This window comes from Vidua macroura, chromosome 7 (genome assembly GCF_024509145.1).
Source record: "Vidua macroura isolate BioBank_ID:100142 chromosome 7, ASM2450914v1, whole genome shotgun sequence".
Taxonomy (NCBI): Eukaryota; Metazoa; Chordata; class Aves; order Passeriformes; family Viduidae; genus Vidua; species Vidua macroura.
In genome coordinates this window covers 19,644,449-19,656,588 of record NC_071577.1, presented here as the reverse complement: position 1 = coordinate 19,656,588, position 12,140 = coordinate 19,644,449, and the positions used below count along the sequence as shown (strand labels likewise).

Below are 12,140 nucleotides of genomic sequence, written 5' to 3'. Positions count from 1 at the left end.
CAAATCGAATAAATCAGTTGATGTCTATGGCTATAACCAGTCTACATCAATACTTAAAATACATAATATTGTTTTAGACATTACCTAAGTTCCCAGATAAACATATAAAACTACCAAAATAAACTAGGTCTAAATACTAAAGTCAGTAAAAGACCTGAATTACTGCACACTGATTTTAGGATTTGGAGCCCAACTGTGTATCCACGAGGAATATAATGACGTTATATTGCTTTTATTGCTAAAATGTAATCCCAGCAAAGCACAGGAGGAATGAACCATCCGCAACCCAAACAAACTTAGTGAATACAAAATGAAAAGCAACATCAATTTCACTGCAGACAAACCCAGTCACACAGATTAAGCAAGCACAATACTGGTACGTCTTATCTCTGACCACAGGAGGAGGGTAGACAGATTCTACAGGATGAAGAAATTCAGACTATGTAATAGGCAGAATCAATTGTTACCTGCCTCAATCAATGCAGCTCCACTTTCACTGTTCAGCAGCTCACAAATAATTAAAGTTATCCTGGACAAAAACCTCATCTGTAATGACTAGCTAACCGCCACCATGACAAACTTCAAAGTCAGTGATATCAATCTGAATTCAATAGTGTGGAACTGGATATAGCTGATGAATAAGTATGAATCTTACCCTGATGGTCCATGCACGCACTTCATCTGGGCCTGCAGTGAAAAAGTATTCTAGTTGGAGTGCTGCATATCCAGCCTTAATGATCTTTGCTAAAGCACTGAAAAAAAAAAAGGGGGAAGGAATCCAATTCATTCAGCATATACACATAAAACAGCTAAATGTGCCAAGTAATCAATTTACGTGGAAAGACATCACATATTTTCAAGATCCCAGGTCTACTTTTGAACAGAACAATAATTGCAGTAGCCTTTTACTTTGAACTCTCTTCAGAAGAACTACTTTTTTACTGCAAAATCATACAGATAGTATTTTGATTTGTTTATTTGGCAACCTATAGAAACATGGGATAAATATAAATCACCCTATCAGGCAGCACTCTTGTCTCATGCAATTTTCAGGACTCCAGGTCATGAAAGCATATCTGTTTGACTGAAATTCAATATTGAAACAATTTATTCTAGTTCCTCAGAAAATTATGGCAAAATTTTCTCCACTGTCCTTATTCCCCATAGATGACAACACAGTTTTGGTGATCATTCCTTCTCAAAAATATACATAACTAATACCTATGTTATAATTAAAACACTGTACAGAGATGACAGATGACAGTTAAAAACTTAATTTAAAATAAATCTTTTCACTCTGTCTCATGGTAAAGAAAGGAGAAGATTCTCTCTTTATAATGGTAATTACTCTGTCATTTATTATTCTATCAGCGCAAGCAATTAAATTACTGCAAGGAAATAGTTGATAATAAAGTGTAGGGAAAATGAATGCTAATTAACCTTTGTGTCATGTTCTCTTCCAGATACTTCTGTTTCTCCTCAGCACTCATATCTTGCAACTTGAGTTCCAAGGCCCCACTAAAAGGAATGACCAAAGCACCCGGGTCATGCTTGTCCACCCACTCTTTAATTTTTATCAACCTGTAGACAACAAAGGGCACAACATTATCTTGTAGTGCATGCATGGCTGTACCACATTCATTATTATCAAGTAGCACATACATATTCATAAGAATTGCACGGATTTATGATGCCATCTTTTTGTGTATTGCTTTCCAAGGTCAAGGCATTAACAGGCAGCAATTGCTTCAGGTGTACTCCATTAACATTTCCCTGTTTCTTGGTTTCTGTTTGGCATTTAATCTACAGAAATAGGCATAATTTGGGACAAACTAGGTGTTTGGTAGAGGTTAAATACTTGCAATCTAAAAAGTGAATAAAACTTTCTGAGAGAAAAATGTACTCCTAAGAATTATGTTTATCAAATGTGGTAAAACTGAGGGCCTTCAGTTTTTCCTGACTTTTTAAATTAAAAAAAAAAAAAAAAAGCATCTCAGTAGCTAATACTGCTGGTATTAGCAGATAGGAAAGAACACTACACTCCTATATAGCAAGATGCACCTGCTTTTTCTGCGTATTGATCTTGGAGTATGCCATGGCTGATCAACACAGTTCCACGTTTCCACTGGTTTTTCCTACCTTTCTACTGTTGTCCCAGGACAAAGCTTCTGGCTATTATACTATGATTATTTTTAAATAAAGAAAAAAAAAAGTCCTATTCATCTTCAGTAACTGGCAGCATTTGCAATAGTTTGCTGTGCATAATTTTTTTTAGTTAAATGAAACAACAAATTTAGAGCTAAAAACTTAGGGTGTTAGTTTTTGAATGTTAATTACCCTACTCAAGTGAACAAAACTGGTGGCCTCCTGGCAGCCAGGAAGGCCAACCCTGTCCTGGGGTACATCAGGCACAGCATCTCCAGCCAGGCGAGGGATGTGAGTGTTCCGCTCTGCTCTGGGGCAGCCTCACCTCCAGTTCTGGGGGCAGTTTTGGTGCCACAATATAAGAAGGTTATAAAGCTCTTAGAGAGTGTCCAAAGGAGGGCAACAGAGATGGTGAAGGGCCTTGAGGTGGAGCCGTGTGAGGAGCAGCTGAGATCACTTGGTCTGTTCAGCCTGGAGGAGACTGCGGGGAGACCTCACTGCAGTTACAGCTTCCTGTGAGGGGAAGAGGAGGGGCAGCACTGATCTCTTCTTTTGGTGACCAGTGACAGGACCTGAGGGAATGGCCTGAAGTGGTGTCAGGGGAGGTTTAGGTCAGGTGTTCAAAGAAGTTTCTTCACTCAGATGGACAATACTCTCAGGCACATGGTGTGACTCTGGGGGATGTTTTGTGCAGGGTCAGGAGCTGGACTCAATGGTCCTTGTAGGTCCCTTCCAATTCAGAATATTCTGTGATTCTGTGAAAACTTTAGAGCAGTAGACAGTGTTTAAAAAAATCTTTAAACAAAAGCATCATATTCATGGCTGCAAGTATTTATTGTAAGTTTAAGGGAGACCTTTATAAATTACCTGGGAGGAGTTCACTACTGTTAATAGGACACTATTTCTAAACATGTATGAATGGTAAGAATGACAGCTCTATGCTCAGCAAACAAACACAGGAGCCATGGGAATACTTCCTGTACATGAATAATCAAATCATAAAACACAGCACTTTGGGTGCCAGCGATGTTTCAGACCTGAAGCACCCACCATACAGCACAGGGCTTTATGCTTGCTGAGTTCTTTTTCTTAGTCCTGCTAATCTGCAAGATTTAGACTAAGGTTTTAGCTGCTATTATACTAAAGTGCTTTGAAACTGTGGCCTGCAAACCTTTAAATAATCAATGCAAATGTCACTTCAGAAAAAAATGAACTCAACCACAAGTTCATCAACACACATTTGTCAGAGAAAATAGCAGGGGATCAGAGCTATTATGAGATTAAGTACATGGCCGACTGAGTAGAGTTTTAGATGGTACAAAGAATATAGAAGTTCACTCAACAGTTTTCACACATTTGTTTTATAAGGCTGGTCTTCTATCATTTATTTATGTAAATACTCCATCAATGTTTTTCAATCCTCATTATACTAATCTTTTCTTGCCTCCAGTAACCCAGTGAAAACATAGTTTGGTATCCAGGACTGATACTGAAACACTGTTGCCTTCAAAAACATCTGAACTGAAAATCAGAATTAAGGTGTGTTTCTCAATGGGACATCTGGCATTTAACAGCATTTCTAAAACTAACATTTGCAGTTAACTAATTTATTTTGGCTAACAACTTGGATATCGAAGTTCAGAGCTTGAAAATGCCAATATTTTACAAAAAATCTATCTCAAAATGAATCCACAATTCATAAGTGTACTTCAACGCATGTGCATACATCCTTTATAGATGGTTTTTTTAAGGAATTATCTAACACTGGTCTCCAGACTAATTAAATAATGTGTCAAGTGAAGAAAGATGGAATGAAATGTGTAAACCTGAAAAAGTGAAATGAGCATGAAAGCAATGTCAAAAATTTGATTCAAATTCTGTTTGGTAAATATGGTCATCATAACTAATAAACTAAGAACTATTGTGGAACAACAAGATAAGAAATAATTACTTTGGCTAAAACACCAATTCAGAATAATAATAGTCTTAGACTGTCATTTTAACAGCTTTTCTATTGAGTCCTTAGAGGGATTATTTGCATTCCTCAGGTATTCTATTGTACGATTCAGATGAATAAAGACTTACAAATCATTCCTCTACCGCCAGTGTGAGACTTTGATCCAGTGAATACACCATTGTACCTTAACTATAATTGGCAAAAAACCTGACAGTGTAGAGCATCACAAGCTTAATAACAAAGGAGAATATCTCAAAGTGTTGACAGACGATCTTCATAACGCAGGAGCAAAGCTGGTACATTTTACCAATAAATGAGCACTGAGGTCTAAAGGTCTCTGAAGTGACTGACATCAGACCTGCTACAGCCTTGCTAAAAGAATAAGGTAGTGCATCCCACTCTGTACAGGCAGGTTCTCTGCCCGAGTCTTTTACTTTTGTGACTTTCAGTGTCACAGGAATTACTAAAAAGTACCAAGGAATTCCCCTAAATGTAATCAAAATAAAGAAAATACACAAAAAAGTAAACACTCAAATATAAATATTGATGTATTTCTAATTTATGTTTTTCCCAAAGTAGAATGCTTAACTAATAATCAGTAAAATAATAGTGCATGTTTGCCTTCCTGTTAGGGATGACCAAGTGTGACAAACAGAACAAAACGGTCTTAACAAATGGTAACAATTAATGTCAAAGTCTGTTTTATTTGAGCACATAATTTTTCCAAAGAAAATTATGTATGTCTGTGAAAGGACAGCAATAGTACACTCATTTTGGGCCTTTGTTAAGATAAGCAAACCCTGGAGTATCTCTCAGTTATTTCATGCTATACTTGAAAATGAAAAATGAAAAGTATTGGATTTTACGCTTAAAGACTTTTGATACTTAAAAACCCTCACTGCACACTGAAATGTAACAAAATTAAAAGTAAAAAACCAAAAAGAACTGACAGCACCAATGACCTTGATTAACAGCTGAAACTACTTTAAGAAACAAGGAACCGCTTGAGATGAAAACCCTTCTTAACAAAGTAAACCAAAAACTAAGTGAAAACAGTGTAACAGAGCGGGATTTCTGCTACATCCAACAGACTTTCCCGACTAGGGTAGCTTGGTTCCTCCCTTCCCTGTGGAGAGGAGTGTGCCAACAGCAACTACAGAGGGTTCCTCAACTGAAGTTTGATTGATGCCAGAAAACAGAAGACAAAATATCTTCTCTGAAAAAAAACAAAACAAAACTACAGACTCAAGAGAGAGCAAGACATCCATTCATTCTGTGATGGCAAGCAGAAGAACATATTATGACTATGTAAAAACCTGACACAAGAACAAAACCAAGGCAAGTGCAAAACCAGACCTCATCAACTTGCAAGTGAAGGCAGCACTCAAATTTCTGATCAGGGGAAACACTAAAGAAGAATTCAGATGCTCATTTCCATCTAACACTGTGACTGTTGTTTGATAAGGACATAAGGAATATCAGCAGCATTATCAGAATATCTAGTAAACTATAGGGGCCAGTGACTTCAAGTGCAGATGGATCAGGACAACTACCAGAGTTAACTCCTGATACTAAATTAGGATGCAAAAGACCTTGGAGAAAGGTTTAAAAATGAGGGCACTCACTGAGAAGGCCAATAAGCAAAGAGCACCAGAAACAGGAGTTGTACAGAAGGGAGTGCCTTTAAAATGGTGATGCTTACTGAGGCAGAAAAAAACAAAACCTGCAGCCAACCAAAATAAAAAGGTATGAAAGTTGCAGAAGGTACATTACACACAAATCAATATTTGAGAGAGTTTCACATGAGAGATCCAGCTGGGAACAGAGACAGAGTTCAGATGGAAATCTGAAGTAGTGATGGAAGAGAGAAGCTGCCGAGAAAGCTTAAGCTTAGTGGACACTTGCAAGACAAGATCATCTGAAAACTGACCCCTGAGAAGAAAGGTGATTTGTACGCTTTTGTACAATCAAGACCAAAAAACCCATCTAACTAATGGAAGAGAAACAATTGTTTTTCTTTTCTACACCTGAACTATGAGTGGAAAATGGCAGAAACAAAAGAGCATGTTAGGGAAAAAGAAAATATCAGGCATCACAAGAAGGAAAGAAACATATGTAGGTAAGATCAAACTAAATGATCAAAATTTACAAAAGACTGAAAAAAAGATCTGCAGATAGGAATGAGAATAAGAGGACTCAGAAATGCCAACAGGCTCTTCCTGTTGGCAGTTCTGCACAAAACTGATTTTTAAAGGCTTCTAAACTCAATCTGTTTAGTGCTTGCTCCCTATTGTTGAAGTTTTCCATAGGGGAAGTCTAAGCCACCTTTATTTTAGTTGAACTGAGCCTATAGGCTGTGGACTGAGAATATATACTGCCTATTTATATCTTAAAAATTTAAGGTAGTTTTTGAGCTTTCCTTGTAAGCCACATATTACTTCTAACTTTGAACCTTTTTGTTTGGACTCTCTTCAACTGGCCTAAAGGTTTCTGATAGCACACAGTACCTGATGCACTTCTCAGAGCTTTCAATAATAATATCATATAAGCATTAAAAATAGCCAAAGGATTAACTCATTTTTCAGGTGATTTTCCTGTTTGTTAAACCCAGTCTAGCATTTTCTTTTTTCTGACAGCACTGCAACATTATCTCATGCTCAGGTTATAACTTCTTGAGTGACCCCATTTGACTAGCTATTCTTAATACTATGTTTACATAGTTAATTATTCCTGTATAAAATGTTTCTCAGGAGTTGCACCATGGCTATTTTTTCCTAATGATTTCTGCTGTTTTTTGAGATGATCCTAAGTTCTAATTTTGCTCTACACATATGTGGACATCTCCTAGATTGGGGGTCATCCAGAGATTTAACAAGAATGCTCATCATCCAGCTCATTAATGGAAATACAATAACAGTATTCAACCAGTAGCTGCTTCTGCAGATCTCATAATGCAATATTCTTTGTTGGGAAAGTGTACCACTGATAACGATGCTCTGTGTATTATCTTCCAACCAGTCTTGCACATTCAACTTCCAGCAGTTTCCATCTAGCCAATATTTCCTATCTTGTTTATGAGAATGTTGTGAGGCACTGAAAACTTTAAAAGTTTAATAAAAAAATCCCAATATGCAGTATATTTTTTTGCTATACGCAAGACCATTACATGTACCACAAACAAAATATTAGACTCATCTGACAATCTAGACAAGTAACAAACTGTCAACATGAATTTGTGAAGACAACTGGGTTGCTTTTAGGGGATTAAAAGATTGAATTGTTCCAATGTTTTTCTTTAAATTAAAAGAAAAATCACTGACTTAAAAATATCTTGTTTCTTCTCTCCTCCTTGTGAATTTCTTTTGTCTTTTGAAACCTCATACATTATGAGGTTTCAAATGAAACCACAAATGAGCTAAAATGGTGATGAGTTATGCAAGAATTGTTTCTTTTGCCACTTCCCAAAACCACGAGGACCACTAGGTTTAGTTGATTTGGTAGGATGGGAGAGGAAGACCTTATCTACCTAAGCACCAGTACTGCATGATACAGTGCCTAGGTGATGTCCTTCCTTTCTGTTCTGGCAGCGTGCACAGACTCCACGGAGATCAGGTCCCACTGCTCTCAATGCTGTGCACAGATGAGGATAATATGTATATGTATCCTCATGGAGATCAGAAAATAGTCATAGCTTCAGTAAGCTTTCATTCCAAATTTCTACAATCAACGAAGGATGGGATGGAAAAAAACAACAGAACGAATGTATATAATGATTCTGTATCACAGAAATGGTCTGTGGCAGCAGCGAAGAAGGGGAAGAGGAAAGCACAGGTGGTTGTCACTCCTGTATTGGAGCACTGTGCTCTGCCTTTCTCTGAGTATCCCTTTCTTCTTGCATTACATAAGAAGAAAGAATGACTAAACAGGAAAACATTAAGGAGTAAAAAGGTACCTTCTTCCTCACTATGATAAGTTTTTTATGAAGATGACAAATCTACAAAAGGTTTGGGAGTACCTGTTACTGATCTCGGCAACCATGTCTTAAATCATCAGTGATGCTTATAAGTTTATGTTTTTATTCCCTGTTCCCAGCTGGCCAGATGAAACACAGCAATCCTTCAATTTCAAAAAGCCCTTTCCCAGCCCTCATCTGCAAATGCTTTCCAGTAATAGCTCAGAACAAAAGCACTGCCTCCATGCACTGGGCTGCTCTCTGGCCAAGCCTCCTCTCAGCCCCTCAGGACAAAAGCTTGAGAAACTCAGCATTGCATTTATCCTGCATATCCTGAATGCTTTCAGCTCCTCAGTACCTCCCCATAGCCCAGTGTCCATATCACCTCCAGTATTTAGTCACTGCATCCACCTGAACCTTACAAGAGGCCATCTCACATGTTAGGTATCACTCCCATCTCCTAACACAGATTGACTTGAGCCTTGAAACAAGAAGTGGAACAGCTCTTAAAATTCTTTACCTTTTAGGGACATGCCACACATCCCATGATCACAGGAATTTTATGACAGAATGGGTACATAAAGTATCTCATTCTACCAGATGCAGATTCCACATTTTTAAACTTCATTGTAATTTCAACTAACACTGTATCAAAAAAAGAATCATAGAGGTTCCTGACCAACACTGTCATTTGACATTTATTATAGATGGGTTTATAACTCCTTAACATTCTCCTTTGAATTGTAAGTAATCCCAGGTTCTCAGCCTTGTGTGTCAAAGCAAGTTCTTCCAAAGCCTTGATCTCTATCATGGCCATTATCTTAAATCCCCAATAATTCTGCAAAATCATTTTTTAGATGGAGTGACTAGTATTGCACCTACTATTTTATTCAAGTTGCATCCCAGATTTTAAAGAAACATTTTTAGAACCTGGACATGAGCTTCTCATCTCATTCCTTACCCGTCCAGATGTTACACTTGCTTTTCTGCTACCAGCTGCAGCACATGGAGCAGGGCCCCTACAGCACTCCCTGTAGGTACACTCAAGCTGTTAACCAACAAAAATAATCCAGGAAGAAAGCAGCTTTTGGAGGGAGAATTTAGTTGTTTCATAGCCTCCCTCTCCAACTGCTGCCTTTTAAGATGGGCCAGTTCACTTTCCCACATATCCTTAGAACTGGCTGTGCCAATATAACTGAAGGGTGCTGCAGCAACAGGTGAAGACTACTAAGGACAACATATCTTAAATTAGCCTACCACCCAAAAACCACCAATGCCATGGAGCCAAGTTCAATCAGGAATTATGTTATTTATTATTGAAGAATGATTATAAATGGCAGGACTCCTTAGTAAAAAATATCCCATATGAGATCACTTACAAATGGATTCTTCCAGGCAGAAAACACTGGTTGACAAGATAATTTTAAAAATTAAGGCAACATTCTGAAAATCCTTATGAAATCATGTCATGCTCTCAGGATAAAGCTCTGTTAAAAAACTAACATAAAATGGTAGTAGCAGAGGGTTCTCAGCTCACCTGGTCTAGAGAGCTACCCAGAGACACTGGCTGTTTAATGGCATGCTAAAAACACATAAGGACACAATGCTTCACTTAAAAATTGGTTTGTATGATCAACCACTTTTTGAACGTATTTCATATAAAGATTTGCCTTAACTGACATGAAACATTTTTGGTTTGAAAGATGTGGGAGCTGTGAAAGAAATAATACCAGAGAACATGAACTTGTAAATCAAGAACAGACAGTAGTTAATCAACAAAATATTTCTGTATCTAGGAGAAATAAAGCATGCATAACAGAAAAATAAAGTTTGTGGACTACAACCACTTTGAATTAAAAAACATCAAGATGGTAGAAAGACAAAGTAGTAAAATAATCCAGGATGACTTTTTCTGCTGATATATATATATATGTAGAGCTCCCAGTAAGAAAATATTTTTCAGTACATTATACAGCTTATATAATCTAACAAAAGCTCAGTCAAGATAACTGTATTTCAAACATTTGTAAGAAGCATCATTCACGAAGAATAAAGATCTTAACATCCATTTTTAAATCATTAATTTCTGATGTAATTTTCAAGACTGTAGTAATATCTCTACCCAAATTATGGTCCACACTAAGGTAATTGAAACCAATTATAAATTGGTATCATAACCAATTCAAATCAAATTATGACTTAAACAATAAGTGGTACCACACTGCCACTGTAGCACCTCCTGGCACGTGAAAGGCTTACAGCCTCTAGTTCTCCTTGAGTTCTCCTTGGTCTGCCAATTGTGAACACTAATTCTGTCTTAACTAAAAAGACAAAAAAATAATGGCTGTCACAAGCATCAAGAACAGTCAAGACTGAAATACTGATGAACCCACATAACAACAGAGACTGCAACAAACTGTGCATATTACATTTCCTAGTTATGGGCACAACAAGCCCTTCTTAAGCACATATACTTTGGACCAGAAAGATGCTTTTGAAGTCACATTTTGTCATTCTTTCTGCTATCATTTATAAAATGTATAGTTTAGAATGATTATATTGAAAACTATAACAAAATAATTTAACAATTACTCATTCATAAATTATAGCAGAAGGAGCAAATCTCAGTCACAAGATTTCTGTGCAAATTGATGATGACTGAGATACTATTACAGATTAGTAGACAGAGTTCCTATTCCATAGTCAGGCTTATGCTATGGCATGATAATTTTAAATTTTGTCTCTTGACAGGACTTCTTTATGTCAGATGGAAAACTATTCTTGAGAGACCTGTACATAGTAAGACAATTCATGTCAATGCTATTATAGTAAAGTCTCAAATATAAACTCATAAACAGTTATGAGCCATTCATAAATAAGAGTATTGACAAGAAAAAACCCAAAGATGTGATGCCTTAACAAGAGAAAGTTTACATGAAATACACAATGGAATAGCATAATTTTAAATTTATTTGTTATTTTATTATTATTTACAGTTTTATTTTATTCTTTAATTCTTTTATATACTATATGCATGCAAGCAAATACCAAGCCATACTCCCAGAAAAAAAAATAAGATCTATATAAAAATCCCATGTAAGGAAATAAATATATACTAATGATACTTGAAATAAGAGACGATAAAGACTAATCGGTATTTCTCTATTGTTAATTTAAAATCCTGCAATAGGTAACATAAATGCAGACTATGATATTGTTAGTTTCGGCTTTCACTGAAGTCACACAACAATTTCATGAAACCTAAATATACTGGGTTAGCAGATTCCTCCCTAGTTCTCTTCTTACTGAAATAGCCTCTCCTTCTCACAAATGGTAGAGGTAAATGCCTTCCTCACTTCTCCAGAATTAGCCTTTGTGATCTTTATTGCAGAACCTCTCCAGACGAAAGAATTCACATGAATGTTCTCTTCCTCTATCAGTTGCTAAAAATTACCATAAGTATTAAAATCGTGAGAGTCAAATATTACTACAGTAAGAATATTTGATTTTAAATAATAAACACTGCTTATTCCCCCTGCACCCTTGGGCCATTAACAACTACTTACGCACACGTTGTGATCACACAATACTACAATTCTATGTTTCAAGAAACAGTTTTAATGAGATGAGTAAAAAGTATCACAGAAGCTGGTGACACTGGGCTAAGTTGTGGGTTTTTTGATTAAAAAAAGACCAAATTTGCTATTAGGCTGGAATATGCTACTCAATAAAAAAGAAATTAACTTTGGCATTTATCCAGAGAAAGAACATCCCCTAAATTCTCAGTATAACAACAGAAGTGTTTAGTTGAATGGTTAATACTCAACCTACAGCAACTCAAAGAATTCAAGGCTTTATTTCAGACCCCTCATTTAGATACCTAATCTAGCTCTGCTCCCTATATAGTTAATGAAGTAGGAGGCTCTTCTGAGGGCAATTCAAAGTACTTAAATTAGGGCTCCCTTTCTCATTTCCTTCTTAAAGCATCTCCCCTCTCCTCATTTCATAGGCTGCTTTAGAAGATAACCCTCACCTTATTTGCCAAAGACACTCACATAAAATTATGTGATGGGCCTCGGTCTTGCC

General features: G+C 36.7%; 1 protein-coding gene across 2 annotated transcripts in view; it reads right to left on the bottom strand.

Annotated features, from left to right (window-relative positions):
- The window catches only part of OLA1 (Obg like ATPase 1), a 94,229-nt gene that overhangs the window by 5,992 nt on the left and 76,097 nt on the right, over positions 1-12,140 (bottom strand). For both annotated transcript variants that reach the window (XM_053982844.1, XM_053982845.1), the window contains 2 exons: positions 1,441-1,581; positions 656-752 (listed from right to left, as the gene is read on the bottom strand). In XM_053982844.1, coding sequence (XP_053838819.1) covers positions 656-752; positions 1,441-1,581 — 238 coding nt within the window. The remainder of the gene's footprint in view (positions 1-655; positions 753-1,440; positions 1,582-12,140) is intronic.